At 37.5% G+C, this 27,094-nt stretch overlaps 1 protein-coding gene across 1 annotated transcript in view; it reads right to left on the bottom strand.

Annotated features, from left to right (window-relative positions):
• Positions 1–215: 215 nt before the first annotated feature.
• Positions 216–27,094, bottom strand: part of SATB2 (SATB homeobox 2) — a 185,080-nt gene continuing 158,201 nt past the window's right edge. The window contains exon 11 of the mRNA XM_047871611.1: positions 216–797. Coding sequence (XP_047727567.1) covers positions 336–797 — 462 coding nt within the window. The 3' untranslated portion in view covers positions 216–335. The remainder of the gene's footprint in view (positions 798–27,094) is intronic.

Raw genomic sequence — 27,094 nt, 5'->3', positions numbered from 1 at the left:
TTTCGTAGGTCTTTTCGTCCTGGAACTTGCCTGATGTCTCTTCCGTAAGTGCAAGGATAATGAAGGCAGAGTTTCCTGTGATTATAATTACTATGATCCAGTCAATTGTAAAAGTGTAACACTTTAGTGTCTTTGCCAAGGCGATGTCTGATTCGGGAATACTGAACTTATTCAGTCTATAGGTGTATCCTGTGCAACAAAAAAATGTCAAAAAAGGTAAGAAAAACAAAACAGACAAAAATAAAATAAAATAAAGCAAAAAAAAAAAGTTTTTAAAGAAATTAAAACAGAAAATCCTTGGACCGATGTATTGCTTTGCCTGGTAGGAGTTCACATTATCTCTGGTCGATTTCAGCAGGCGCGGCCTTGCTCTTTTCAGCATTTTCCTCCTCGGCCTCTACTTTGTACATCTCCTCAGAGCCTTCCTCACTGTCGTTCTCCTCGGACTCTGTCAGCAGCTCCTCGTCCTTATACTCAGCCACGTCCACCGCGGAGCCCAGGTGTTCCTTGAGCTTCCCATGATGCTTCACATGATACCGCTGGTTCTGGAAGAACTTGATGATGGTGTGTTTGGGGAGATCCAGCTGAGCAGAAAGCGTGTGGATAGCTTCCTGATCAGGGTACAGGCCCACATCATGAATAAAGCTTTGGAGGATCCCCAGGGCTTCCAGGGAGATCTTTGTGCGAGACCGGGGCTTTTTGGCACAACTGTCTTCAGTCGGAGGAGGTGGGGGTGGAGCTTCTTCTCTGGGAGGGGAACTCTCCTTGGCTGGCTGAGACTGCTGTCTATGAAGGACCTGATAATTAAAAGTAAAAAATATATATATATTAACATTTGACGCAGGATTTTACCTTTCAAAAGCCATCGTTCCTCTGAAATTGTGCTGTCTATCTACCTTTGGAGTCACGTAGTCATTTGGAAATTCAGGTCTTTTGGAAACGTAAAAGAATTTCTGGTGATTTAGAGTCTCATTTACAAAACAAGAGGTTAAAAATAGTTTGCTAACGTGTATATTCTGAGTCGCAAAGAAGTTAAGTCATTTATTGCCCAAGGTCATTTGCTTTCAAACAATCTGGCTCCAGAGCCTTCCCTGCTGTTAACCAGCATGATAGGCCACCTCTCTAAAGCCTAATGGCAAAGCAGTTCGACTCCGTGAGAAGTACTGGCTCTCCAATCAGACCTCATGGGTTCAAGTCCAGACTCTTTCGCTTAGTTGGATATCCCTGTATAAGAGAATAACCTCTTTAAGCCTCAATTTCATTACCTATAAAAGAAGGGTAGGACACTGACTTCCTAGGGATGTTGTAAGAATTAAATGACAAAACAGATGTAAAGAATAGTGCTTACCTTAAGTCAGAGGTTGACAAACTTTTTCAGTAAAGGGCCAGATAGTAAATACTGTAGACTTTATAGGGCCTTACAGTCTCTGTTGCAATGACTCAACTCTACCTTTGTAGTGTGAAAGCAGCCATAAGTAATATACAAGCAAATTAGCATGGCTGTGTTCCAATAAAACTTTATTTACAAAAACAGGTGGCAGATCAGATTTGGCCACGGGCTACAGTCTGTCCACATCAAGCTCAGGGCAAACATTCAATAAATGATAGCAATTATTACCATCAGCCTCATGATTACTCAAGAGTATAACAGAGGAATAGTTGACATTTCGGCCAGAAAAATCAATACTTCGTAAAATTAGAAAGAACTTGTGTTTATTTTCTTTTAGCCCTGATATTGACCCTTAAACATTAATTTTTTTAAACATTTTTTTAAAATATAAAAACGTCCAAATTAATTTAAAGATACAACATTTTTCTTAAATTAAGAATTTTAAATGACTTTTATACTCTCATAGATGGGCCTTCTTAATATCACTTTATAAACTATTAAAATTCTGTTTGCACACACTCCCTATTTTGTTTTTTTAATCCTTAACGTTAAGGTTTTCTAGTTGTTGTAATTAATTTAAATTTCTCCTTTATCTCTACATATCTCCCACTCATTTAAAAACAAAAAACAAAGGGATGGCTGGATGGCTCAGTCAGGTTAGCCTCTGACTTAGGCTCAGGTCATGATCTCAGGGCTCTTGAGTTAAAGGCTCCCGTCAGGCTCTGTGCTGACAGCCTGGAGCCAGGAGCCTGCTTTGGATTCTGTGTCTCCCTCTCTCTTTGCCCCTCCCCCCCACTCACACTCTGTCTCTTTCTCAAAAATAAACACACACATACACACACACACACACACACACAAATAAAATAAAAACAAAAAACTCTAATGTTTAAATAAATTTCTAGCCTCCAGATAGAGATGCTCTTGCCTGTGATGCCATATCAGCCGACTGTACTTCCCAGTTCCCGTAAATGCTCCACTTGACCAGAAGCACAGTACACGGTACAGTGGGCCAATCCCCAAACCCAATACTCTATATTTATTTTCTTGTTCTTTGATCTTTCTAAATAAAGTCAGATATGCAACCCCAGACAATCACGCTCTGTTCATATTGCCACTTCTAATGATCTATATAAGCTGATCTTGCCCAAATGCCTTAGGAAGAGTGTTCCGCTGTTTGTGAGGCACCGTACTCCCCTAACCCATGGATTGTTTTCCTTGAATAAAGGACACCAAACTCGTTATTAAATCATTTTAGTTTTGCCATTTGACACTAGTTAGGCAAGCTTATTCTTGATCTTCAACCTCATCTTTCTGCATGACATAATTTCCCATTTTAATATTAACTTAATGAACTTCAATCTGACCGAAGAAAGAAAGCTATGCAGAGGAGACTGTCCCAACGACTTGCTCCTGCTGCCATCATAGGCCCATGTGAGATGGGCTCCTTGGACAGGGGAGAGGATCACTGGATCCTGGACAGGAGCCTAGCCACTGCTCGGACATTATAACATCAGCAACAATATTGTAGAATTAAAAGGCTACTGTGATAGTCCCCACTAAAAAGCATGATGTCAACTCCAAAGACAAAGACCACATTTCCTATACTCGGATCAGTGCCTAACTTTCTGGGTCCTCCCAAAGCCTTTACAGATAGTGAGTTCCCATTTTAAAACACACGTTTCTCTTTTACTATTCTCTCATATTTTATGCAGTCTCTTTCATGTTAAAGCAACAAATTAAACATTTTCCAGAATTCAGGGGGAAATAAATCCAATCAGTACACAAGGACACATGTCTGGTGACATTAAAGAATCAGTGGACCCACCATCCCCAGCACCACTCCTACGACCACCACACACTCCTCATATGACCCATTCTCTTCTTCTCGGGCTAAGAAATATCAATAGCAAAGCAAGAATTTAAGGGAAAAAATGTCTGCCATCTATTTCAGTCTCAGAGACCACCTGGTGAAAAAAATAACTTCTTAACCAATGTGACAATGTCAGCCTTTTATATGGAATTTAATAAATATCAAGACCCATGAAATTGTTACCTGAGTAAGGTAACAACAAGCAGAAGAGGATGAAACTTTTCAAATAATAATTAGTAATCATGTAACAATCAAGATAATAATCAAAAGGATAATCAAAAGGAAATAAGAATATCCATCATAATAAGCTGACGGCTGGTGGCAGAAAGAAATCTAAAATACAGGACCATAAAACAGTGGCACTAAAGGTCCATATAATGTTGGCCAATTAAAATGAATGTTCTTGGCATTTTCTTTACTACTTTCAACTAAGAGTAAACTCATGTGGTCTGCTGTGGTAAGCTGGCATCAGCAAAAACATGAGAGCTCTGTTACTTCAACATCCTAATTATAGCCGGGGGAACGTAGAGCTGTGCTGTGGGCCTGTTCATGGCACTTTGATGGCAGAAGATATTCGCTCTGAGGTCATAATCTGGGCCGCCCGGCCATTGTCATAAATGAACCACTATGTCAACAGGTGAGGATTTTGGGGGTTTTGGTGAGAAAGAGAAAGATAGACACTGAAATTATATATGAAATATGTACTCAAAGAACATACATATACTCAAGCACGAGTACCCCCTATTAGAGCAATTGTGTTAATTGGAAAACAAAAGAGAATTAAAATGCCCCATTTTCTAAATTATGCTTGCCTTCTGTAGTAAAAGTCAGCATAATGGTTCCATTTAGTTAAATAATTAGATTGGTTCTTTAGGGGTTTTCCATTTTGCACTGGTTAGATTTAAAGAGATTTTCCAAAACTATACTTTGAAGTTACTATAATCTTTCTGCATGATAGGGTTTGTTCTTCTCCTGGGTCCAGCCCACAGGCCTGCTTCACCTCCCCTTTCCCGGACTCTAGCAGTCCTAACGCACACATGTAGGGAAGCCACACGTGAAATAGCGGAACAAGAATAGCTACCACTTACTGAATGTTACTCTGTGCCAGGCGGTTCTAAGAACTTTACACAGATCAGTTTATTCAATGCGCACAGTTCCTCATGAGGGTGCTATTTGGATCAAGAATAACCTGGAAACATGCAGCATCTCAGGAAAACCCTTTAAATTGGAAATTATACACATAGGGAGCTGTCAGTGTGAGAAAGCACGTGTCCAAGGGACAGTGGCAATGCCACTTTGGATCCTCTCTTTCTCTCTACCCCTCCACTGCTCACTCTCTCTCTCTCAAAAATAAAATAAAAATACAAAATTAAATTCTTTTTTTAAAAAGAAATGATATATAAAGAGAAATGTTTTATTTCAGGTCAGACAATATTCTATAATGAATTGGGTGGCATGACAATATTTACATGAAGATTAAGTGACATTTCTAGCATCTTGAAGCACAAAAGGAGAGAGCAGTCAAAATAGAGAATGACAAAGTGAGAAGCTTTCAAGTGAAACTGTCTCACAAGTTACCAAAAGAGCCTGAATGAAGTTTTTCAGTCACACTGCCCCTTTTCTTTGGCTGTAATTCTCTGTCAACCACAGTATGTGTAAGACCTGAGACAAAGATACTCCAGGTTGTGTCCTAACTATCTTCATTTCCCCCAAATGTTCTAATTACTCCAAGCAGAAAGTTGTTTGTCTCTAGACAATTTTTAGAAAGAAAAAAAAAAAAAAAACAGAAAAAAAAAACCTGCATAGATTTCTGCACTAACCAATTGCAATGGCTTATTATTATGACAATTAAGGAATTTTTTTTTAACACTCATTCATTTTTGAGAGAGACAGAAAGAGAGAGCATGAATGGGGGAAGGGCAGAGAGAGGGAGACAGAATCTGAAGCGGGGTCCAGGCTCTGAGCTGTCAGCACAGAGCCCGACGCAGGGCTTGAACTCACAGACTGAGAGATCGTGAACTGAGCCAAAGTTGGACGATCAACCCACTGAGCCACCCATGTGCCCCAACAATCAAGGAATTAATGTCATGCAGTGCTTCCTTCCAGTGGTGTTAAGTACTCTAGACAAAAATAGAGTAGAGCCTAATGCTTATAAGACAGTCTTTCTGAGACAAGGAGATCAATACAATCCTCTCTTAAAAACCTCCCATCTAAACAGCAGGGGTAGGAACTTTTCTTCATTTTCTTATATTTTTTTACCATTTTATTTATTTTAGAGAGAGAGAGAGAGAGCATGAGCGGGGGTGAGGGGCAGAGAGTGAGAATTTTAAGCAGACTCCATGCCCAGGGCAGAGCCTGGCATGGGGCTTGATCCCACAACCCTGAGATTATGACCTGAGCTGAAATCAAGAGTCAGCTGCTCAACCAACTGAGCTACCCAGGCATCCCATTCATTTTCTTACATCTCAAGTAAGTAATGTCAACACTTCTAGCCTCTTTTTCATAGGATAGGTTTCTGAATTTCCACTTAACTGAATTTTAGTTTTTCTGTTTGAATTTCTCAGCGATGCTCAAAATTCCTTGTTGGTTAACTAGATGAATCAACTCTGGTTCCTGTTTCAACCAAGTACCCTTAGTAACTTGAGTGTGAGGCCAGGCCACTGATTCCTGCTTGATGGACCTAGAAGTTGTCCTGATCCTCAGCTCATTTGACAATTCAGGCATCTATTTCTGGCTGATGATGTTTTTTTTTAAACCACAAAATTTATAATTACTTTAACCAAGATGGAGAATGCCCTGCCAATTGAATAGAGATCTATGTTCTTTTCTAACTAGTTCTTCACACAACCACATTATTGTTTCCTGGGATTTTTCTTTAAGTTAAGGTTAATGGAGTATCTTCCCAGTATTTATATATATATATTAAAAAAAAAAACAAAAACAAAAAACAAAACACTGCCCAAGTCCACAAACTTTCCAGTCTTATCCTTTTTCCTCTTTTACAAAATAGGTCCAGTAGTTGATTGTTTCTATTTGTAACATTCACCATCTCTCTTCATGTGATCTTCCTAAATAACAGAATACATCCTTCTGTAGAGACAACCGTCCACCCCTTTACTCTTGACCTTTGCAAACTGAAGCCTTACCATTCATTCTAGCTCTATTTCGGTTTAGATTTTTCTCTGTCACAACTGAACTGAAATCAATCTAGTCAAGAATTCATTTCTGATAATTTCTCCAAAGGGTTTTAGTTCACAGTTTCTCTTGTGGATTTTTCAATATGACAATTAGTGTTCATAGCACTGAAGTGTCTAAGTGGTTGCAATAATAATGGTGGTGGTAGTGGCAGGAGTAGCAGTAGTAGAACTCATATAAAGTGCACGAACCAAACACTGGCCTAAATGCTATAAATGTTAAATTTATTTATTTTACAATAATCCTGCAGGTAGGTATTTCACCCCATTTTATAAGAAAACTGGAGTTCAGCAAGTATAGCTAATTTGCGTGAGGCCACATAGCATGTGAGTGGCAGAACTGATATTCTAAAACAGATCTGTCTGATTTTAAATCCCATGTGCTCTCCTGCCTTCTATTGAGCAAAGTCTCTAGACTTTGAGGCGACAGAAGTAAAATATCAGGAAGTAATAAATTCTATGGGCAAAAAATTAAGTAATGCATAAAGAGGAGAACTGGGGAGAGGAAAAGTCATTTTTGATATGGTGACTCAAGGAAGCCTCCTTAAAGACGCAGCATGTGAGCAGAGGTCTGAAGGAAGTGAGGAACAAGCCATGCAGAAGAACGTTCCAGGCAAAGGCAACAGCAAGCAAAAGGCCAGTAGGGAGGAATACACTCGGTGTGTCTGAAGAATGTCAAGGAAGGCAGCATGTTAGAGCTGTACCACCTCGTACAGCAGCCACTAGCCACATGTGCCTATTTACATTTCATTAATTAATTAAAACTAAAACCAGAACAAAATAAGACTCAGTTCCTCAGTCACATTAGCCACATTTCACGTGCTTGATTACCGCATTGTATAATACCATATTGAACATTTCCATCATCACAGAAAGTAGTATTGAAAAGCCCTATGCTAGAGAGAAATGACAACTGTCAGGTGGCCAGGGCCAAAGCACGTAAGGCTCTGCATTCTACCCTCAAGATGACGGGATGCCCTCACAATGAAATGCAATCATAATCTGATTTAGCCAGAAATATAATAGAGCTTGAAACTGCCACTATTACTAGAGAAAAGAGAAATGTTCATACAGTCACATACTAAGTAAGAAAACCTCAGCTTGTAATATATTTCTGGACTTTCAACAGACTATCACAAATAGCAACACTATCATAAAACAACTAGAAGGATCCATTGGTACTTCTGTGTTCAAGAGAATAGTTAATTGACATTTGCCTGATGGCTGCCTTCCTCAGGCACCTTCTTCAGAGGTGCTTATCATGTCTAAAAGGAATTATGTTGAAGACAATTCACCCTGGGTTAAAAGAGTAAAAAAAAAAAAAAATGTTGATTTATCAAGTATTTATGGAATGTCTATCATATTATCATGTTTGCATGTATTAATTTACAAAGCTTTCTAAATACATACTCCTATCTCCAACAATTATGTGTTGATGAATAAGTTGTGGATAGGATATGAACAAACAGAAAGTTAAAAGTCTAATAAGCTCTTTCTTATTTATTTGCTGAAATCTCTTTAGGCTGAAATACGACATACATGTACATAAATGGACATAAAGATAGTGATAAAGAAATAAAAGTTGTAAATATATTCAAAGGAGACATCAATTTCAAAATAAAACCCCAAATTTCCTGGCCCCGTGACAAAGCACAACCATAATATGGGCACATGTCGTTTCTCTGCCTTCAAAACTGAAAAGTTTGGAAACACAAGGACAAAATGGTACCATGACAAAAGTCTACCAAGAAAAGATAAAACAGCTCTTCTTAAACCTCTCAGTGTTCAAATAGGTTTTGAAGGCCTCAATGAAAACCAGCTGGGAGCCATGTGTAAAATATAATGGTTTTTGCCTGCAGGGAAGGAAGTGAGATCTTGAATGATTAAGTTCAGGAAAGTATATAATTCACTGTATCATTATGGGGTGAACTGGATTACTTATAATAAGCCAAGACTTTGTGGTCTTTTTTATATAGAGAAAATGAGAAATTATTAGGAAGGTGACTGCAGAGGGTGGCTGATCCAGGGTGGTAACAGGTTAAAACAGAAGCTTCTCAGATGCACACATCCACCTCTCAATGACAAGACTTACCCAGAGGACTGACCCTTACCCAGAACTTCAGGTCCTAAGTGGTGATGCTCAACAACAGGAGATGAGAACACGAACAAGATGACTTTTGTCTCCATTTATTTTGAGTTAATATCAGAATTATTTTTACTTGTCTAATTTGCCTCATCTATGACAACAGAATATAAAATATTTGATCCAAAAAAGGAAAACATGCTTCCACTAAAAGTCCTGAGAAAATATATTTCACAGGCAACGAGAACAATTGGTTGGAACAACTGAAAAGTCCCTGTGCCTAACTCAATTAGAATTTGTTAAGTAAATAAATGAATGAGTGGTGCTATTTAAAGAATAGATTATATATAAAATATCATGTAATGGAGATATTCGTCTCAAGTTTCAACAACCTAGCTCTACCCCCTAATATTCCCTTTTCCCCCAAATCAGCATTTAAGACAACTAATTTTCTCAAAAATTCAGTGGGAAGAACTTAGCATTAATGACTGCTAACTAATATAAATATTAATGTAACCATTATACATCTATCTCACTTATTAGGTTCTGAGCTACATATCAGCACACCATACGTCTGGCAGACAGTAAGTGGTCAGTATGTCTTTGTTCTGCTCTTCTGGATTAACTCCATATTCTTTCTTATCTTCAGACCAGTTATTATTCTTATTTTGCATAACTTGTTATTATTTTTCTTGTTATTGTTCCATTTTAGCAAAACTATGTTAAAAAGTAAATAAACTGTTATTCATTATAGACACATATCTAGTGGGTATCTGAGAGAAAATATGTATTATTTTTTTTTACCATTCCTTCATTAAAAAAAAAAAATTTAAGCACCGTATAACCCAAATGATGGCATGATATGTAAATTGTGAGCAGGAGCTTGGGGGGTGGGGGGAGGCGGTCACAAAGTTTTGGTTGTGAATCCAGTTCTTACCCTGAAAAGCACATCTGTTTACTAGCCTTACAATTCTGAGCGAGTTACTTTCTCTGAGCCTCCCAATCTGTAAAATCTTCCTTCTAGTGTCATGAGGATTCAGTGAGATGATGCATGCTAAGTACTTAGCAGAGTGCTTGTCATAAGCAGGATTCCTGTAAATAATAACTACCCTCAAACAATGAGAGGGGGATGTAAGAATCAGTAGTATAATGCCTTGTGTATTTTTCTATCAGTTATGTTTATTATAAAAATTAGCAACAAATTCAGAGATCTGTCTGTACTTTTCACTCCAAAGATTTAGAGTTACAAATGGGCATGTCTACCGGTAAGTTTTCTTACTTCTTTCACTTATATTCTACATACCTCTTCATTCTTTAACATGACACCTAACACACGGAAGTTGCCTTTTAAGCATCTGTCACGTGGAATTATCTCTCATAGTCATAGATCCGTTCAAGGTGACACCTTCTATATGCACAGCCTGGGATCCTTTTAGGAAGACATGCTTTAACAGTGGTTCTCAAAATGTGATCCACGGACCGCTGGGGAAATCCTGATTCCCCACCAAGAGGTCTAGGACATCAAAACGAAGACCATATTTGCTTGTTTTGGTCATGCTGAAATTTGTACTCATGGTACAAAAACAAGGGTGGGGAAAACCGCTGGCCTGTTGAAATAAATGAAGTCAATGGCACCAAACTGTGCTGGTGGTTGTAGGTCTTCACTGCCATATGCACACAGTAAAAATGCCACTTTCATTTAAGAATGTCCTTGATGATGCAGTAATATATTATTGATTATATTAAATCTCAACCCAAGTATACCCCTTTTTAAGAGTTTGTGTGAGGAAAGGGGAAGTACACATAGAGAACTATAAACAACTGCAGTGAGATGGCTGTCGCGAGAAAGAGTGCTTATGTGAGTATGTGATATGCGAGTTAATCAAGACATCTTTGTCATGGAATATCATTTTTACTTGAAAGAACAACAGACAAACTATGGTTATTCAGACTCGAGTATCTGGCACACGTTTTCTTAAAAATGAAGTGATCCTGCCACTTCAAAGAAAATAACCTGGTAGCACTTTTGCCAATGATAAAATTTGACCTTTCAAGTGAAAATTAGAATTTTGGAAAACATGTAGCTGCTACTATAAGCTTAACAGCTCCCAACACTAAAGACGCTCCTGATGATATTGGTGGCAATTTAACAAATTTTTTAAAATATGTCATACTAATGTGTCAGCATTTGGAAGGTCTGCATCATCTGGAAGATTATCTTCCAAATGACCAATGCATGACATTACAAAATCACGAATAGGTAAAAGATCCATTCAAAGTGCAAGGCAGACCAATGAATTATAAAGTCTGAAAGTTTATCAATATGACTTTACATTCCACTTTGCAACTAACTTTTTTTTAACGTTTATTTATTTTGAGGAGAGAGAGAGCACACTCGCATGCGAGAGCAGGAGAGGGGCGGAGAGAGTGGGAGAGAGGGAATCCCAAGCAGGCTCTGTGCTGACAGTGCTGACTCTGAGCCTCGATGCGAGACTCGATCTCACAAACTATGAGATCACGACCTGAGCTGCAATCAAGAGTCCAACGCTTAAGTGATTGAGCCACCCAGGCATCCCTGATTTTTAAAAACTTTTAAGACACTACCACTGGCAAAGTTTTCCTGTAGTACCAAAGAATAATATCACATTTACTTGGAGAGGCTATTAAAATATTCCTCCCTTGGGGCGCCTGGGTGGGCGCCCGGGTGGCTCAGTTGGTTAAGCGTCCAACTTTGGCTCAGGTCATGATCTCACGGTCCGTGAGTTCGAGCCCCGCATCGGGGTCTGTGCTGACAGCTCAGAGCCTGGAGCCCATTTCGGATTCTGTGTCTCCCTCTCTCTCTGCCCCTCCCCTGTTCATGCTCTCTCTCTGTCTCAAAAATAAATAAACATTAAAAAAAATTAAAATATTCCTCCCTTTTCTAATCCCTTGTCTGTGTGAGGCTTGACTTTCTTTTACTCCAACCAAAGCCACATATTGCATCAGGTTAAATGCAGAAGCAATTATGAGAATCCAGTTGTTTTCCATTAAGCCAGACATTTAAAATATTTCCAAAAAATATATATAAACAATGGTACTCTTCTCATTTTTTGTTTTGCATACACAGTTATTTTTCATTAAAATGTCTTGTTTTCACATATGTACATATATTATTTACAATCATTTTTAAATTAACATTTTAGACTTTCTCAGAATTAATTTCTAACGTGGCAAATATTGATAGATATATATTACTACTGGAGTCCTCAATAGTGACAGTGAGAGGGGATACTGAGACCAAAAAAGTTTAAAAACTCTGAACTATATGAATCACACTCAGTATAGCCCTGTCTTTCTCCTAATGAAAAGTGTTTAATATAAAATGCAAAATGTACCCTACAGTTAAAAAACATCCTTATTTGAGCCAAGACACCAAGGAAGGTCTTAGAGAATGAGTGTAAGAGAAATTACATGTGCATTATGATTTGTCTCTTGATTTTATCAAAGACATTTTCACAGGCAAAACATTCTTTTAGATACACAACTCAGCACTATTTCAAACTTCAAATGATGTGACTTGCGTTGACTCTTACGGTTGTAATTTCACATCCTAACACTATTATAAGACTTATTAAAAACCATGGTTTAGTTTTGTTGCTTTTTTTGGATTATACAGTATCCTAAGGTCAAAACTCAGGAAATCTGTTATTAAAAAAAAAAAAAAAAAAAGTATCCATGAAGTGATGACAAATTGCAGACTACAGGTGTTAGATTACATTTTGACTCCAGGCAGGTTTAATATAAGTTGGTTTCCTTTTACAATTGCTCTTAGCACATACAGCTATAGGAAAGGGATTTAAAAGAAAAAAAGAGAGGGAATAAGAAAAAAATTAAAAAAAAAAAAAAAAGAGTGGTGCTCAATAAAAGAAGACCACGTCAAGAGAAATCAATACAAACAAGCAAAATGGTAAGAAGTTTGACATGGAAATATGTGTTCAATTTCATCCAGCCTTAGTCTGCGTTTCCTTTAATATTGTAACCAAGATGGTATTGGAACATCGTGTATGTTTTTAATGCAGTTTAATAATTGTTTCTCAAAATAAACACTTTGGTCAAAGATAAAAGCATAAAAACGCTGTGACACAATAATCTGTTAAAATAAACTTAGGGGATGGAGGAAGCATAGTTCTTAAAACAGCCTTTGGCTTATATCACTTCCTCTTTGGTAACAAATTGAGAACAACTATACCAACAACTCTGGTATGGTTTGCGGGGAGTGGTGGGGAAGAGTGTTGCAGTCATTAATATGACTATTGGGAGTGGCCAGAATCTGCAAACACTGAAGAGGTGGCTGGGTGAGCTGCTTCTTCAATATAAGGAGATGAGCTGACAGAGAGTAAATGAAGCAGGCTCCAGATGACTCTCTCATTCAAACAGACACCACGCCAATACAAAACAATCATCTCTCCTGTCAGAATCCAACAAAGGTAAGATGTGGCCATATATTGAACCTAATGGTAATGATATCTTTCTCTTCATCATTATCACCTGTTGAATAAGTTTATTTGCTCATTTAGGGCCGAACGTGACCCAAAGCATTCTGGAAACGTGACAGATATAATCCATGAGAGGTTCCAGGAAGAATGAACTCTTTAGGATGGTCCAGTCCACAACTATGTGTCCTTCTGCCTGGGAGAAACCAGCTCCCAGCCCATCCACCCCAATCTCATTTGACACTCATGAGCATTCATTTCCTCCCTGTTCCCATACACCTCCACTACTTTTCACAATGTCTTCTCGAAACACAAAACTTAGCTTAAGAATTCACAGAGAAGGTCTATCTCTTAAAGACCAGATTCAAGGTACAGGTACTAAAGTGTCTTTAGAGACCTTATATTTGAGTTACAATGAGATAAGAGTAGCATGGATGTGACCAGAGCTGGCAGTTACTTCTGGAGTTCTGATTTTTAAATGAATGCATGATTTGTCTCATTGGTATAATCAAGAGAGAGTGGCTTTTGCACCAGCACAAATGAAAGAGGAGCTTAAGTCAGGTTAAAGACACGAGGGTAACTAATTGAAATGGGTAAAAGTTAGGACGACCTGAGTACCAAGAATTCATAATGGTATTAAAAGAACCAACCTGGAAATTCATAATACCTCATCAATGGCAAAAGACCAAGAGAAAAAGATGTGCAAAGGGTTCAAAATATAAACAATCCATTAAAATTCTTAAACTAAGTCTCAGGTAAAGTAAAATGCAGCCCAAATGAAAACAACTTCATCAGATGCCAGGAATACATGACCCAGGGAGATCTGAAATTTGATTTTTTTAAAAGAAATTCAAGGTAAGCTTAAAAGAAAAGGTTACAGACTCTTTCAGATAAATAAATATCAACCAATAAGTTTAACCAGAGCAGAGTTCTGATTCCTTTTAAGTGAAAACAGGTTAAGTTAAATGAAGGTAGAGAACAGACGTACTTTGCAAGAACAGACACCATGTAGCCAGCCAAGGACTATGTCAATGAAGACTTATAGAATGATTCCTAAGGTAAAGCACTAGAGTAAATTCAAGCCACTTCCAACAAACTGAAATAAAGCCTCACTCTTCCTTGACTTACATACAGATTACATAATGCAGCTTGGTAGTCATATGTCAAATTTCTGTAATTATTTAAATCCTGTAATTTTGATATTATCAAAGTGCTTACTATCTTTTGGACTTCTCATTTGTTAAAAACAACAAATTAATCTCGCAATGTCAATGGCTACCATTGCAATTATTTTTCAGAGGAGGAAATGAATATATGAAATTGAGCTCTGACCCCCAAATCACAACCCCTGAGACTAACATGTAACAAACATGCTTACTGCTATTTAGCTGGTAAATGGAGAAACATGCAAAACTATGTTCTGTTTAAATGAAAGTTTTAACACAAATTCGTGTTAGTGTGAATAAATGTCTAATTGAAGTATAACAATGACACTAAAAATGGCGGAAGATACTACTGAAGTTTTCAAGTGTAGAGTTAAAAGTAAAGACAAAGAAGTTGGGAAAAATTAGAATACATTATGGAGAAGTTCCTCTCCTAAATGTTAATTTTGCATGGGTTATAAAGGGATTGTTACCTTTTTTGTGTGTACCATTTTGAAAAAGCACATACCCAATTTTGTCAAAATTTGCTGGTATAAAAAAGAGATACTCTTCCTGACAAAGTTCAGCCAGGACTTGGTTTAAAATTAAAAAAAAAAAATCTCCTTAATTGTGATGGCATTTATGTGTTAACACAACTCGTGACACTGCAGTTATGTTGTTTTCCAGTTTCTGAAAGAAGAGGGTTTAAATTACTTATGGAGAGAGGGTGTATGGATTAGATTCTTAACGAGTAGGGGGAAGGGGGGAAGAAGAGAGAAGGTAATCCATGTGCTTGAGGCCTCACATGGGCTATTTAGAATCCTATGATAGGCCACATTTTGTGTATAATTTTTACAGTTGGGGCACTCAGAAGTCAGAACAATCTGACAGTTATGGTTAGTGAAAATATTAGATGTTCGCCAATAAAATACTACCTCAGCATATTTTTTGCTTTCTGAATGTAACCACTTAATAACAGGACTTGAGAAAACTGTACTGTGTGAATCAAACACATAAAAGTACAAATATTCCTTTTATAGAAAGCAAATCTTAAGTAGTGCATTATAATCAACCATTCTGGTAAAAGACAAAATATCTAGCATTACCACACCACTGACATGTTATGGTTTATTATACCCTAAAGTCCAAACTGGGTAAACAAAGTCAAATGATCAAAGAGGGATTTTTTTTCTCCTCAGACTGTGACGTGGAGGCCATTGATCTCTACGGAAAATGCCTTGTGGTTTACCCATGAAAAGGTGTCAAATGAGAGCTTATCGGACACCTTAAGTTTTCAACTTCATTTATTTAATTTCATTGGAGATTGGCTTTCTTTGGTGTTATTTTCTTTCAAGAGAAAAAGAATATGGAAAAATTAAATGATGTGAGGTAAAACTTCCCAAAGGTCAATTCTAGAGTATTCTTTTAAGTTCTGAACCACTTATAATCCATTACGAGGACACTGGTTTTACATCCTCCACATTAATGATCTTACTAACTGAAACCAGGTATGGGGAAACTTTTGCTTCTAAACTTTGTGGTAAGTACATGGGGTGAGAGGTAGCAAACAGACAGGACCAGGCACTCTTATTTAGACAGTGGTTTCCTCAAGAAAATAAATCTGTTCCCAGAATACCATGGATGGTCACTGGGAAGAGAAATCACAGTTCCTAATTCCCTGGGGCGAATTAACTAGATTGGCAATTCCTTTTCCCACAAGAAAATTCCAGTCTCCAAGCTGGGGAGGAACCATTATATTTCCAGAAGCCAGTCATGCAGCATCCTTATCTATCCAGATTCACAAATCAACTCCAGTCTTGTCTCTGTGTCACATGGCCTTAGCTTTCCTAAACACACTTGCTTACCTCGGTGTAGGTCATCCTCAGACACGAGAACTGTCAAATCATTATACTTTCAAATGTGAATTTGCTTAGAGGTGGACTTACTTTAATAGCTGAAAACTCAGTACAAAACAAACATACTTACAAATGACATTCACAGGGAATTAATCATTAATGCTCTCAGCTGGTGCCCTAAGACCTCCTCAACCCAAGTTGCCTCAGCCAGGATCTGAGAGTTCTTGCTGACTCTTCCCCCTCATCTGAAATTCCACATCTAGTCAATCCCATGTGCTGTTGATTATTGCTTTTAAACAGTTCTTGGATTATTTTTTCCTTCTATGTACCCCATTGCTGTTATTCTGTCCTTTATAATCTCTCTTATCTGAATTACTATGACTTCCTCCCGGTAGGTCACCTGCCATGGCTAACAGAGCATCTTGCCAAAGGCCTTCAGTGACTGTAAGATGGGTCAAGGCCTCTTGCACATCCAAGAGGGCTCTGTGACCTGACTAGCTTTTGTTCCTGTTCCTGTCCTTGTTCAACCCTCGCCTTTTGGGCAGTGCTCTAAAGCTGGAGCCCCACCCTCTGGTCCCTCGGATCTCTGTGCCCTCACTTCCTCATGTCTGCTTTATCCAGAAAGCTCCTCTCATGAGGAATTCTCTAAGGGACCCTGAGTAGCACTACTCCCCGGGAGCCTTCTGGCTCCTCCTGCTCACCAGATAAGGGCAAACATGGCCCCCTGTGCTTTTTTTCTCTGTATTCACACACTGTATTACAGTCATCTGTCCTTGTACCTGTCTCTCCATGAAGCTATGTGTTCCTTAGGGGTAGAGTCTGTGTTACATTCATCTGCACACACTCAGCACAGGGTCAGGCACTGTGTTTTGAGTGAGCAGTTGAAACCTAAACTTTATCCTAAAATGTCCAGAATTTGTCTGTATTGGTAATAGCCAATTTGGTTATACAAACCAAAAGTCTTCGTAAAATTTGGAACACATCTAATAGCTCCAAGGGTTTGGAAAAAAAGGGGCAAGTTCACACAGGCACTCGTTAAAAAATGGTTATTACTGACAAGAGTTGAATTCCAATAGCTTGTAGTAACGCATTAAATTCACAATACACTTTGTATGGCTAACAATAGCATAAAGTGGCTCATGTAGTTCTTTAATTTCCCCCAAATCATCTGAAAATTACTAACAGTCAGAGATATACCTTTAGTGGGTTACTATTCTCAAAACTGATATATTCATCAGTTTGCTTCACTCTCCTCCTCCCCAATCTGTAGAATATTTCTACTATCAATAGAATTCAAAAGGTCCACAGCAGTTTCTATGGCAAAAAAAAAAAAAAAAAAAAATGTTGCCAGAGGGGAAAACAGCAAATAGCAATGAGAGAATCCATACAAAAGTCAAAGAAGGGGAACCTTTAAAAAAAAGAATAGACAAAAACTAGGTATATTTGCTTTAAAACGGATCATATGTATCACAAGAAAAGCCTGAGACAAAAATGGCTATTAACTGAGTGAAATGTGAAAGAATGTTGCCTATCTACAAAATACTACTGAAAGCACTATAGGTCTTTTTTTTTTTTTAAATTAAATATGAAAATGATGATCTTTGGAGTATAATGAATGACATTAACCCACGTGTGAAGAACCAACAAAAAAAGTAACAAAATCAATTCAAAGCCTATAATTTTGTCCCCACTTTGATTCAATCTTTGTAGATCCAACACCACACAATCCAAAGTAAGGCAAATGGTTTAAAGTTCTAGCCAGATACTGCCTTTGCTGTTTCCTACCCGCTTTGGTAGGCTTATTTTAGATTTTGTTAAAATTTATTTTTAAAATATTCAACTAAAACTGGGGCACCTGGGTGGCTCAGTTGGTTAAGGATCTGACTTTGGCTCAGGTCATGATCTCATGGTTCATTAGTTTGAGCCCCACATTGGGCTCTGTGTGGACAGCTCAGAGCCTGGAGCCTGTTTCAGATTCTGTGTCTCCCTCTCTCTGCACCCCCCCCCATGGCTCCCACTCTCTCTCTCTCTCAAAAATAAATAAACATTAAAATAAATAAATAAAAATAAATAAATAAAAAATAAATTAAAATATTGAACTAAAATTAAATCAGGGAAGTATAGAAAATCTAGAAGCTAAATATAAGGCTGATATCACACTGATACTTATGGAGACCAAAAAGCATTCGGCTCTAAAGAATGTTATTTGTTTTAGGGGGTAGTGTTTAAGGTATTACATAATCACCCTTACTAAAAGTATAGTTTTTAGCTTTGTCAGGGTCTCTGTTGGAATTATAATTCCAGACTGAACAAAAAATTGTATCAAAATTCTCTTATCATATTAAAATACTTGATCATGTGTTCCCTCAAGATTCTCAACTTTCTATTTCTGAGAAGAGAACAGATTTAATGAGATATTTTCAAAGTAGAGCTGGTAAAGGGAATATTTGTGAAAAGCACTGCCAAAAGACAATTCATTTGGTAGACACAGAAAAGGCAAAAATTACCACAGATACTGGAGGAATGGGTATTAAATAATCATCTCTGAATAAACTCTACAAATCAATATGGGCCTTTTGGTCTAAACTAAAGACGGCCTTACCTAAAGGAAATCTCTAAGGTCAACCGGCAATTAACTGAAAGGTTTTGATTGAAAATGCTATTGACTGCTTTCATATCAGACAGCTTCCTGGCTATTATACTTCATGGGCTAAGTAGGTGCCAAGACATTAAACTGTCAATAATCTATTAATACTGGACGGTTACGCTCACTCTCCCTGAATCTGCAGGCGAAGATATTCCAGCCAAGTACCTGCTTAGAAGTGATGCAAATTCCCCAACCCTGAGAGGAAAATCATATCTTTATTACCTCCCAGCTTAAATGCCTATGAGTGTTGACAGAGTGTAAAAAAAAAAAAAAAAAAATATATATATATATATATATATATATATATATATATATATATCCAGATAATAGATGCTTATTCAGAGGAGTTAAACTAACATTTGTTTTTCAAAAAATTGCTAAAGGGATGGTGAACATGTCCTGGAATCTTTCTTTCTAAGCCATATTTAACAGTTTCTAAATTGAATGTAATAAACACTTTACAAAGAGGAATGAGAAGTTATTTAAAGTGAGGCTCATAGGTCCCTGCCACTCAGCATCTGGAAAGCAGTTATACTTGGGGGCAGGGGGGGGGAGGTGACTTTTAATGAATTTAATAGAGAAAAGCACTTTAATTAAATGCTGTCAGAGTGGATTGTATTAATGACTGCACACAGAGGAATTTAAAGCAAGCCAAGTTTATTTAGCAAATAGAAACTGGGCGCTCGAGGCCTGCAAGTATTTATGTTTCTGCAGTTGCTGTACATCTAGAAGATGATGGTGGTGCCAGATGAAACCACTGAGTTATTAGATATGATTTTATTTATTGTGTATTATTAAAGTTTTGAAGGCCTCAGGGGAATGGATTTCATTTTCAAAATGAAATACCACATTTGATCCGAAAGGGTTAAGAAAGGAGAATATTGTCCCCCAATGTTTTCTGTGCCCTGGACTTCTGATACAGCTGAGTGGTTAATGGGGATGACCTTTTCTAGGTTTATCCAGTCAGAATTCACTCCACTGCACAGTAGTGGGAAAGAAATCGATGACAGTATTTCTTCTATGACTTTTTCTAATTTTTTTTCTTTTCAGTGATTTGCCACTAAACATAATTCATTCTTTTACACATAGCAATAAGCTGAAAAATGACCAAAGCTCCTAAAAATCTCCATGAAAATTTGGCTGCCATAACTTTCTTAATGAAAAACATGAAGAGCACAAACTTCTACAAAGGAAAAGGTATCGAATGTTTGACTTGGGGCAACAGGGAAGAAGGGGTTTTCCTCAGTGTCTTCTATTCAGAGGCTGACCACAGAACAAGCCTATTATTAATGATAATATTTTAAAAATAAACAAAGAAAATACAAGCCTTAATGCATGAAAGCTGTAAAAGATTGAAAAGCTGGTCTGGCTGGAAAATACTGTGTGTGTGTCAAAATGATTTTCTCTACCGTTTGTAAAAATGTAATTATCCATGATATGCTATTATCCATGATATGCTACAAGGGTAAGGGATTTCTAGTAAATCCATTGGAAGCTGAGGATTCGCCTTTGGTCTTTAGTTCCTGACACCACCATGTCTGTGAGATCACAAACCACTGCCATGATTTACCACATCCTTCTTGCAGTTATATATACACTCTTTCAGTCTGTCTTTAGATTTTAATTCAAAACATGAGGAAGGGGGAGAAGGGAAACGTGAGGATGGGAGAAAAAAAACAAAACACAAAACCCAGCACCTATTTCCTTTCAAGAACAGAGTAATGATCACAAATGAAGACTTTCAACTTTCTAAATAAATAATCTAATTTTTAATCCCCCCCCATCCAAGCTATTTATTAATATCACATGTTAGATCTGTGTCTTTGTAGTTCTGGAACTTATAAAGCAACTCTGCATTTCCCATCTGTGCCAAGATGTTTCAGACTAGTCTTTGAAATGCTGCAAATGCAGATGAATACGACACAAAATAGGAACTGATTACATACACATTCTATATGTGAATAATGGCAACACAGAACACAGATGACAGGACATGTTCACATAGTGTATTGTACAATTCTGCTTCATATACGCAAGTATGTAGGGACCATTAAAGTACAGCCTGCTGTCTCTAATACGTCTGTTCTAGGAGCTCCAAATAAATTGGTTGATTTCTTCTAAATAAAATGACAAGAAAACTTCTTCTTCCCTGGTACATCAGTAGTTCTAATATGAAGATATATTAAAGAATCATCAACTGATAGAACATACCGATGCATTTAATCCAGATGTGTTTTACAAGCCAAAGAATTCGTCAATTTGCTTCTCTCCTTTCATTACTAAGTACATGACTGTATTCACTACACACACTGCTTAACTAGTTTAGCTTTACCTCTCTGGGAGGCTTTTGTTTCACATGATGCATAAACTCAAATGAGGATTTCTCTCAAGAGTATATCCCTTAAATCATGCCTTACATGGAACTATTTGACATTTGTCCACCATAACTCCTTTCTACTCTTCTTTTCCCACACTTTGAGTATACTGTTAACACAAACTGTCCAAACACTGAAATGAGAAAAACTATATTTAAAAAATTATTTGCATGTAGATATCGTACTTATATACTATATGCTCACTTTAGCACATTCTGTTCATTTAGATCACAATAGAAGTAAGAAGATCTTTCCATATCCATATGTATTTCTTTAGGAGCTCACATCATGGATTTCAGCTCCATAAGTTTAGAGTACCTTTTAAAACATAACTAACTTCCCATTTTGGAGTAAAGCGTTCAGTTTATCACATCTAAGAAATTAACTCTGTTGAAGGGGAAAGAGTAGAAACAACGACTGTCCAAACAAACTATTTTTTATATCTGGGTGATCAAGTGAGCTGTATACTATCAATCAGCCATTCAGTTCTGGAAATACCTTTCTTTCATACAATGCTTTTTTGGTATGTCTTTATGAAAAATAAATACATGGATATCCACAGGGCTTTAAAAAAAAAAAAAAAGTTAATCGGAGTCTCTTCAGTGTTGTGCTAGTAAATGTGTAACAATGGGCTCTCCAGAGAAAAAAGCCCCAGTTGGATCATTTGCCTGTTCTCATAGTGTGAATAATCCCACCATGGCCAGCTCCATTCTACTAAAGGTGAGACAAAATTTGAAAATTCCCGAAAATTCAACAATCAGTGCTGCTAGCCAATTCAAGCCTACTCCAGCACACTCTGAGTCTGCTATAGAAAGTGATACCTGTCCCTTTTCTGCCTCCCAGACTTGCTCACTGGAGCTCCTTTGCCTGGCCTTACTTACCTGTCATTTTCCTAGCCCCAAAGTGATTAGGATGATCCTGATGTGACACACAATTCAATAAGAGACTCCATATCAAAAGGTGAAGGGTTATATGGTTTGCAGTGAATTAGATCTAGAAACAACTTGTGAGGAAATTGAACTTATGACCTCAGAACTGTCAAATCTATCCAGTTTGCTTGATCTCCCATTTCTAGGGTTAAACTGAGTAATAATAAAATAAATGAATTTCAGAACTTTGGCAGTTTTCCTTTAATTGAAATTGTGCTTTTCTATCATTACAAGGGGAAGTTCCAGACTTCAACTTAATAAAAATCAGCAGTAGTTTTCAGCCACATTAGATTTCCACACTAAATAGAAACAGCTGAGAAGCCACGGTAGGTAGGTTTGGTTACAATAGTTTAAAACTCAGTGGCTGGCTTTCTCTTGCAATTGCTATAACTATGAATCATAAGAAAATCAACTGGATCTCTCTGAGCAGATATAAGGTGTCCATCATCTGTTATTTTGTTGCTACTTTGTTTCTCCAAAACGCATTTGATCCTCCCAGGAGTGATATGGTTTTATTTTTTGTTTTCTACATTTTCATTAAAAAACTCAAATGGGAATCAGAAATAAATAAATCAACTCATAGAATGAGTGTTTCAGATAGAAAGAGTCTTTGGGATCCTCTAATCCATGTTATAACAGTTTGCAAAAAAAGTAGAAGAAAACTAAGGGATAAAACCAATCATCCAAGGTCACATGCCCAGTCCCAGTGACTAGAGTCTATGCCACTTGCAGGGCCCTTTGCTTTACAGTATCTTTTTACCCATTTTATCAAAACAGTTCATTGAAAACAGAGATAGAAAGTAGTTTTTATTCTTTACAAGATGCTCTAGTTCCTGAGACAGTGAATAGGAAGTCTTGGCAGGTAACAAACACAAACAGAAATATTTTAAGTTTTTGAGAACTTTTTACTTTAATGCCATACTACACTCAGATTTAAGCAAATCCCAATCATCTATTTTAAATGTGTTTTAAAAAATTATAACCAGAAGGCCCTGCTTTCAAATAAAGAATTTGTTTGTTTCTACCATTATGTAATAAGCAAGACATCATGATTTTTCAAAATTAAAATCAAATGGTTGTATTTATCATCAAATTCTTAACCCTATGATTTTCAATCATGGGGCCATCACTTATGCATTTGTTGTGACCTGCACTTCAAATAATTTCGTACCATCAAGAGCAAAATTTATAAGCATTTTACTTTTTTATTTTTGGTAAATTAGAGTTGATTCTATATTCCTTCTACAACGACACTAATCATATATACTTTCACCCTTGTTTACTTGCATATGTGGGAGGGAAAGAGGTAGAATTCCAGTTAGTGATGGTAGGAATTGAGTCACTTACATGAAAACCACCCATTAATATTTTCAGTAGGAAGGACCCACTAAAAAGTATGCTAAGATCTTAGAGAATTTTGCATCTCTGCTCAACATATCATTACCTAGCCTGCTCTGCAAAAGTCTATATTCTTTTCCCTGCTGGTCTTTAAGCAACTCAAGATCAGATAAAATTTATTTCCCCTTGTTTGAGTCCATTGGAGGCCAGTACAGAGCTGCTGATGTGGCAGATGCTTACTTAATACTAGACCAAAGAAACTCAAACATCATCACTGCATGGCATCTTCACAACTCTGTGGATCCTAACATGTTGCAAGATAAGGACAGCAGAACTCCCAGAGATTATGCAGAAGCAGAGTGGTCTTTTTGCTTGTTTAAGCTTAAAAAAAAAAGTACCAATCTACGTTTGTAATATCCAATTACATTAAAAAAAAATTTTTTTTTTAACGTTTATTTATTTTTGAGACAGAGAGAGACAGAGCGTGAACAGGGGAGGGGCAGAGAGAGAGGGAGACACAGAATCTGAAACAGGCTCCAGGCTCTGAGCTGTCAGCACAGAGCCCGACGCGGGGCTCGAACTCACAGATCGTGAGATCATGACCTGAGCCGAAGTCAGACGCTTAACCGACCGAGCCACCCAGGCGCCCCTCTAATTACATTTTAATCCCTGAAGGGATTGTATTCAGACCTGAGAAGAAAAGGTCTCACTTACTTTCAAGCAACTTATAATGACTTTTTAAAAAGAGTTTGGAAATGTAGAAAGATCAGGTGAAACCAGACAGCTTGGAGTTTCTCAGTCTGCCCCAAAACAAGTGTACAACGTGTACACAACAGAGGCAACGCATGCTCTCGTGTCTTGCTAGTTACAGAATCATATGCTGACATCATCCTTGGTTCAACTCTGAAATCTTCTGAGCAGAATTATACCCTTATTCACTACTCTTCTGAGTAGAATTCTCTCTCTGAGTAGTATTATTCATACTAATAATGCTCAGATACCATTATTATTTCTCAGGTGCCTTCCATGCAATCCCCTTCTCATGTAAATCTCAATCCTAAAGATTTGGGATCGTTGCTGTTTGCAGAAAACTTAAGTGGTCTCTGCAAGACCAGAGTGCTCCAATTCCAGTGGTGGCCCTGGAATCCACATCCAGCTCTTCTGTCGGTCCAGGGCCCCCTCTCCTCAAGCTTCTGGCAGAGCCATGGTTTCGATCAACTCGGATAAGCTCCTTGACAATTTATATCGCTTATGTTTCAAAAGAAAGAAAAGGAGGTTAAAAGAAATCTAACTTTCATTTGGATATTTTACTTTCTACTGAAATATTTTTGAATCAGGCAGCCCAAAATCTTATACAAATGGCTGTATTAGTGTATCTGTGGGTCAAGTTTGTCAGTTCCATCAGCTTCCCAGCATGAAGCCTCTTAGTCTCAAAAAGGCCACTGGGACCGGGCTTTCCTGGCCACCCTCATACCCTGCTTCAGCTGCAACTGCCTTCCAGATTTATGAACTTGTTTGAGTGATTAGGCCCAAATCAGAGTATGTGAAATGAGCACGTCTGCTCTGACCAAATAAGGAGAATTTCATCCACATGGGGAAGCCCTTCTCTGCACATGTGCATACCTGTTTCCTCTGTAAAGATGATGAATACCTCTCAAACCAACAATTACCTATGAATGAGAAACACTCTGGTAGAAAATTTAAGGAGAAAATGTGAAGCAGGCTCCTAAAACTGTATGTGTTTTATGCCACATTAGCTCGTTATTAAGAGACACTTGACACTCCGCAGACCACAGCTTTATCAACACATGCCCAGTGAGCGGTTCAGTTGAAGGACTCGGTTCAAGTACTAACAATGAATTAGCCCACACCCCACTGCCAGTAGGGTTGTTACTTGGAGAAGTCGCCCTAGGCAGAGACAATGAACATGACCAGGGCAAAAAAAGAAGTGTGTGTCTGTGTGGTCGAGGAGAAATTAAGGAGGAGTGATCATCGTATTATCCATTCGTTTTCCACCAAAACCACATTGTAAAATGCCACTCAATCACTAAGCTACATATATAATTCTTTCTAGAACTATGTAAATCACTTCAGACTCTAGAGAATAGATTCAGAAAATCTGCTTTGATACTTTCAAAAAGCCATTTTTTTTAAGGTAATATCATCTCTGAGAAGCTAAACATGCTTTAAATATGTTATCCAGTACATTCTGGAAACAAATGGAAAAGTTGAAGAGATGGTACCCAAAGTCAACACCAGAGAAAGAAACAGAACCTATGGATCCCATTAAATCATAGTCTTAATTCTAAATTAAGTTAAGGTAGCCAGAGGGAAAATGAAATCTGTTTAAAAAAATGCAACTCTGAGTGAAGGAGAAAACTGCTCAATATTGTGTGAAATTTTATATGTTTTATTCACTGTTGTACACGTGGTGCCTAGAATTAATACCTAGCATTAGTATATAGCATTAATATATAGCATGCTGAAGGAGCTATACAAATACTTGTTAAATAAATAAGTAAAAATGTGAGAATAAAAATAGCCAGACTTTTCAATCATATCTATAACTTGAGGCCTGAAAACAGTTTTATCAAACAATTTTAATCATCTTTACCAAAAGCCAGACGTAGCTAGTTATCTACGGAAGTATAAAGGAATGTATTTTCCTTCTCACAGATCAAGTGTAATGAGGCCCTTGATTAGAACAATGATATATCAATATCTACAAGTGCCTTAATGTTAGCTTAAGTTTATTGTTTTTTGCAGGTGGAGGAGAAGGGAGATGTGTTCCAATACACTACCTTAGGCTATTTATTTTGTCTCCTTCTTTCTCAGTCTGCTCCACATTGCTCATATTTAACCAGTCTGTCCCTTCACAAAATTAGCCACTGCCCCGTGTTCTTTCAGATTAAAAAAAAAAAGAAAGAAAGAAAAAAAGTGTTTCAGATTATTGAAAAGAAAAGAAGGAGGGTAGGAGGGAAGAAAGGAGGGAGGAAAAAATAGTCACAATGAGTTGGCTAGTAGAATAGCAAGAATATCTCCTAACAAATGCCATAGCAATATTTTTAAAAAGACAACTAAGCTTTATGTTCAAAAGTATTATCTTTAGTCTTATTTTCCTATAAGAACATCAATTATTGGCCAAGGTGCTAAAGGTTTTATATTATACCTCATTGCATTTAATATCAGCAGAAGAAAAAGACTATGACAATGTGTACAAAGAGAATCCTGCTGTCCCAAAACTTGAAAAAAACAGACACAGAGATCATTTACATTAGTGCTTTTAGTGGTTTCTGAGTGTGAGCACTGCAGACACTTGTATCAACAAGGAGCTATTGTACCAATGGAAATGACACGGGCGATCCTTTTTCTTCCCTTTACCTATCGAGCAGTGTTAGGCAAAGTGCCTTCTCTTCAGTTTCAGCATCTAAAAAATAAGGGCTGTATCAATAACCAACAGCATGAGCTGAAGGGACTGTGCTGCCTCTGAAAAATGCAAAATATCAAAATTAGGCTAGTATTTAAAGAAACATAGCAATCATAGAAGAGCAAGCTACTACAGAGACCAAGGTTCTCTATGTCCCCACAGGGCAGGAAAAGACTGGAAGAAGGGGAACCCAGCTGTTTGACAATTCACTTCAAACCAGTAGCTAACTCTGGACATTTAATTTGGAAGGCGGTGTGTTATTAAGGTTCAGCCACTCATAGGGAGAGCTCTGCTTGGCAAAAACACTAGAACAACCCCACAAAGAATGAGAAGCAGTAAGCTAACTCCAATTATTAAAATCATAAGCCTAG

Source organism: Prionailurus viverrinus, chromosome C1, assembly GCF_022837055.1.
Source record: "Prionailurus viverrinus isolate Anna chromosome C1, UM_Priviv_1.0, whole genome shotgun sequence".
NCBI classification, from domain to species: Eukaryota; Metazoa; Chordata; class Mammalia; order Carnivora; family Felidae; genus Prionailurus; species Prionailurus viverrinus.
Note: the sequence above shows the minus strand (reverse complement) of the source record. Positions and strands in the feature narration are given on the sequence as shown.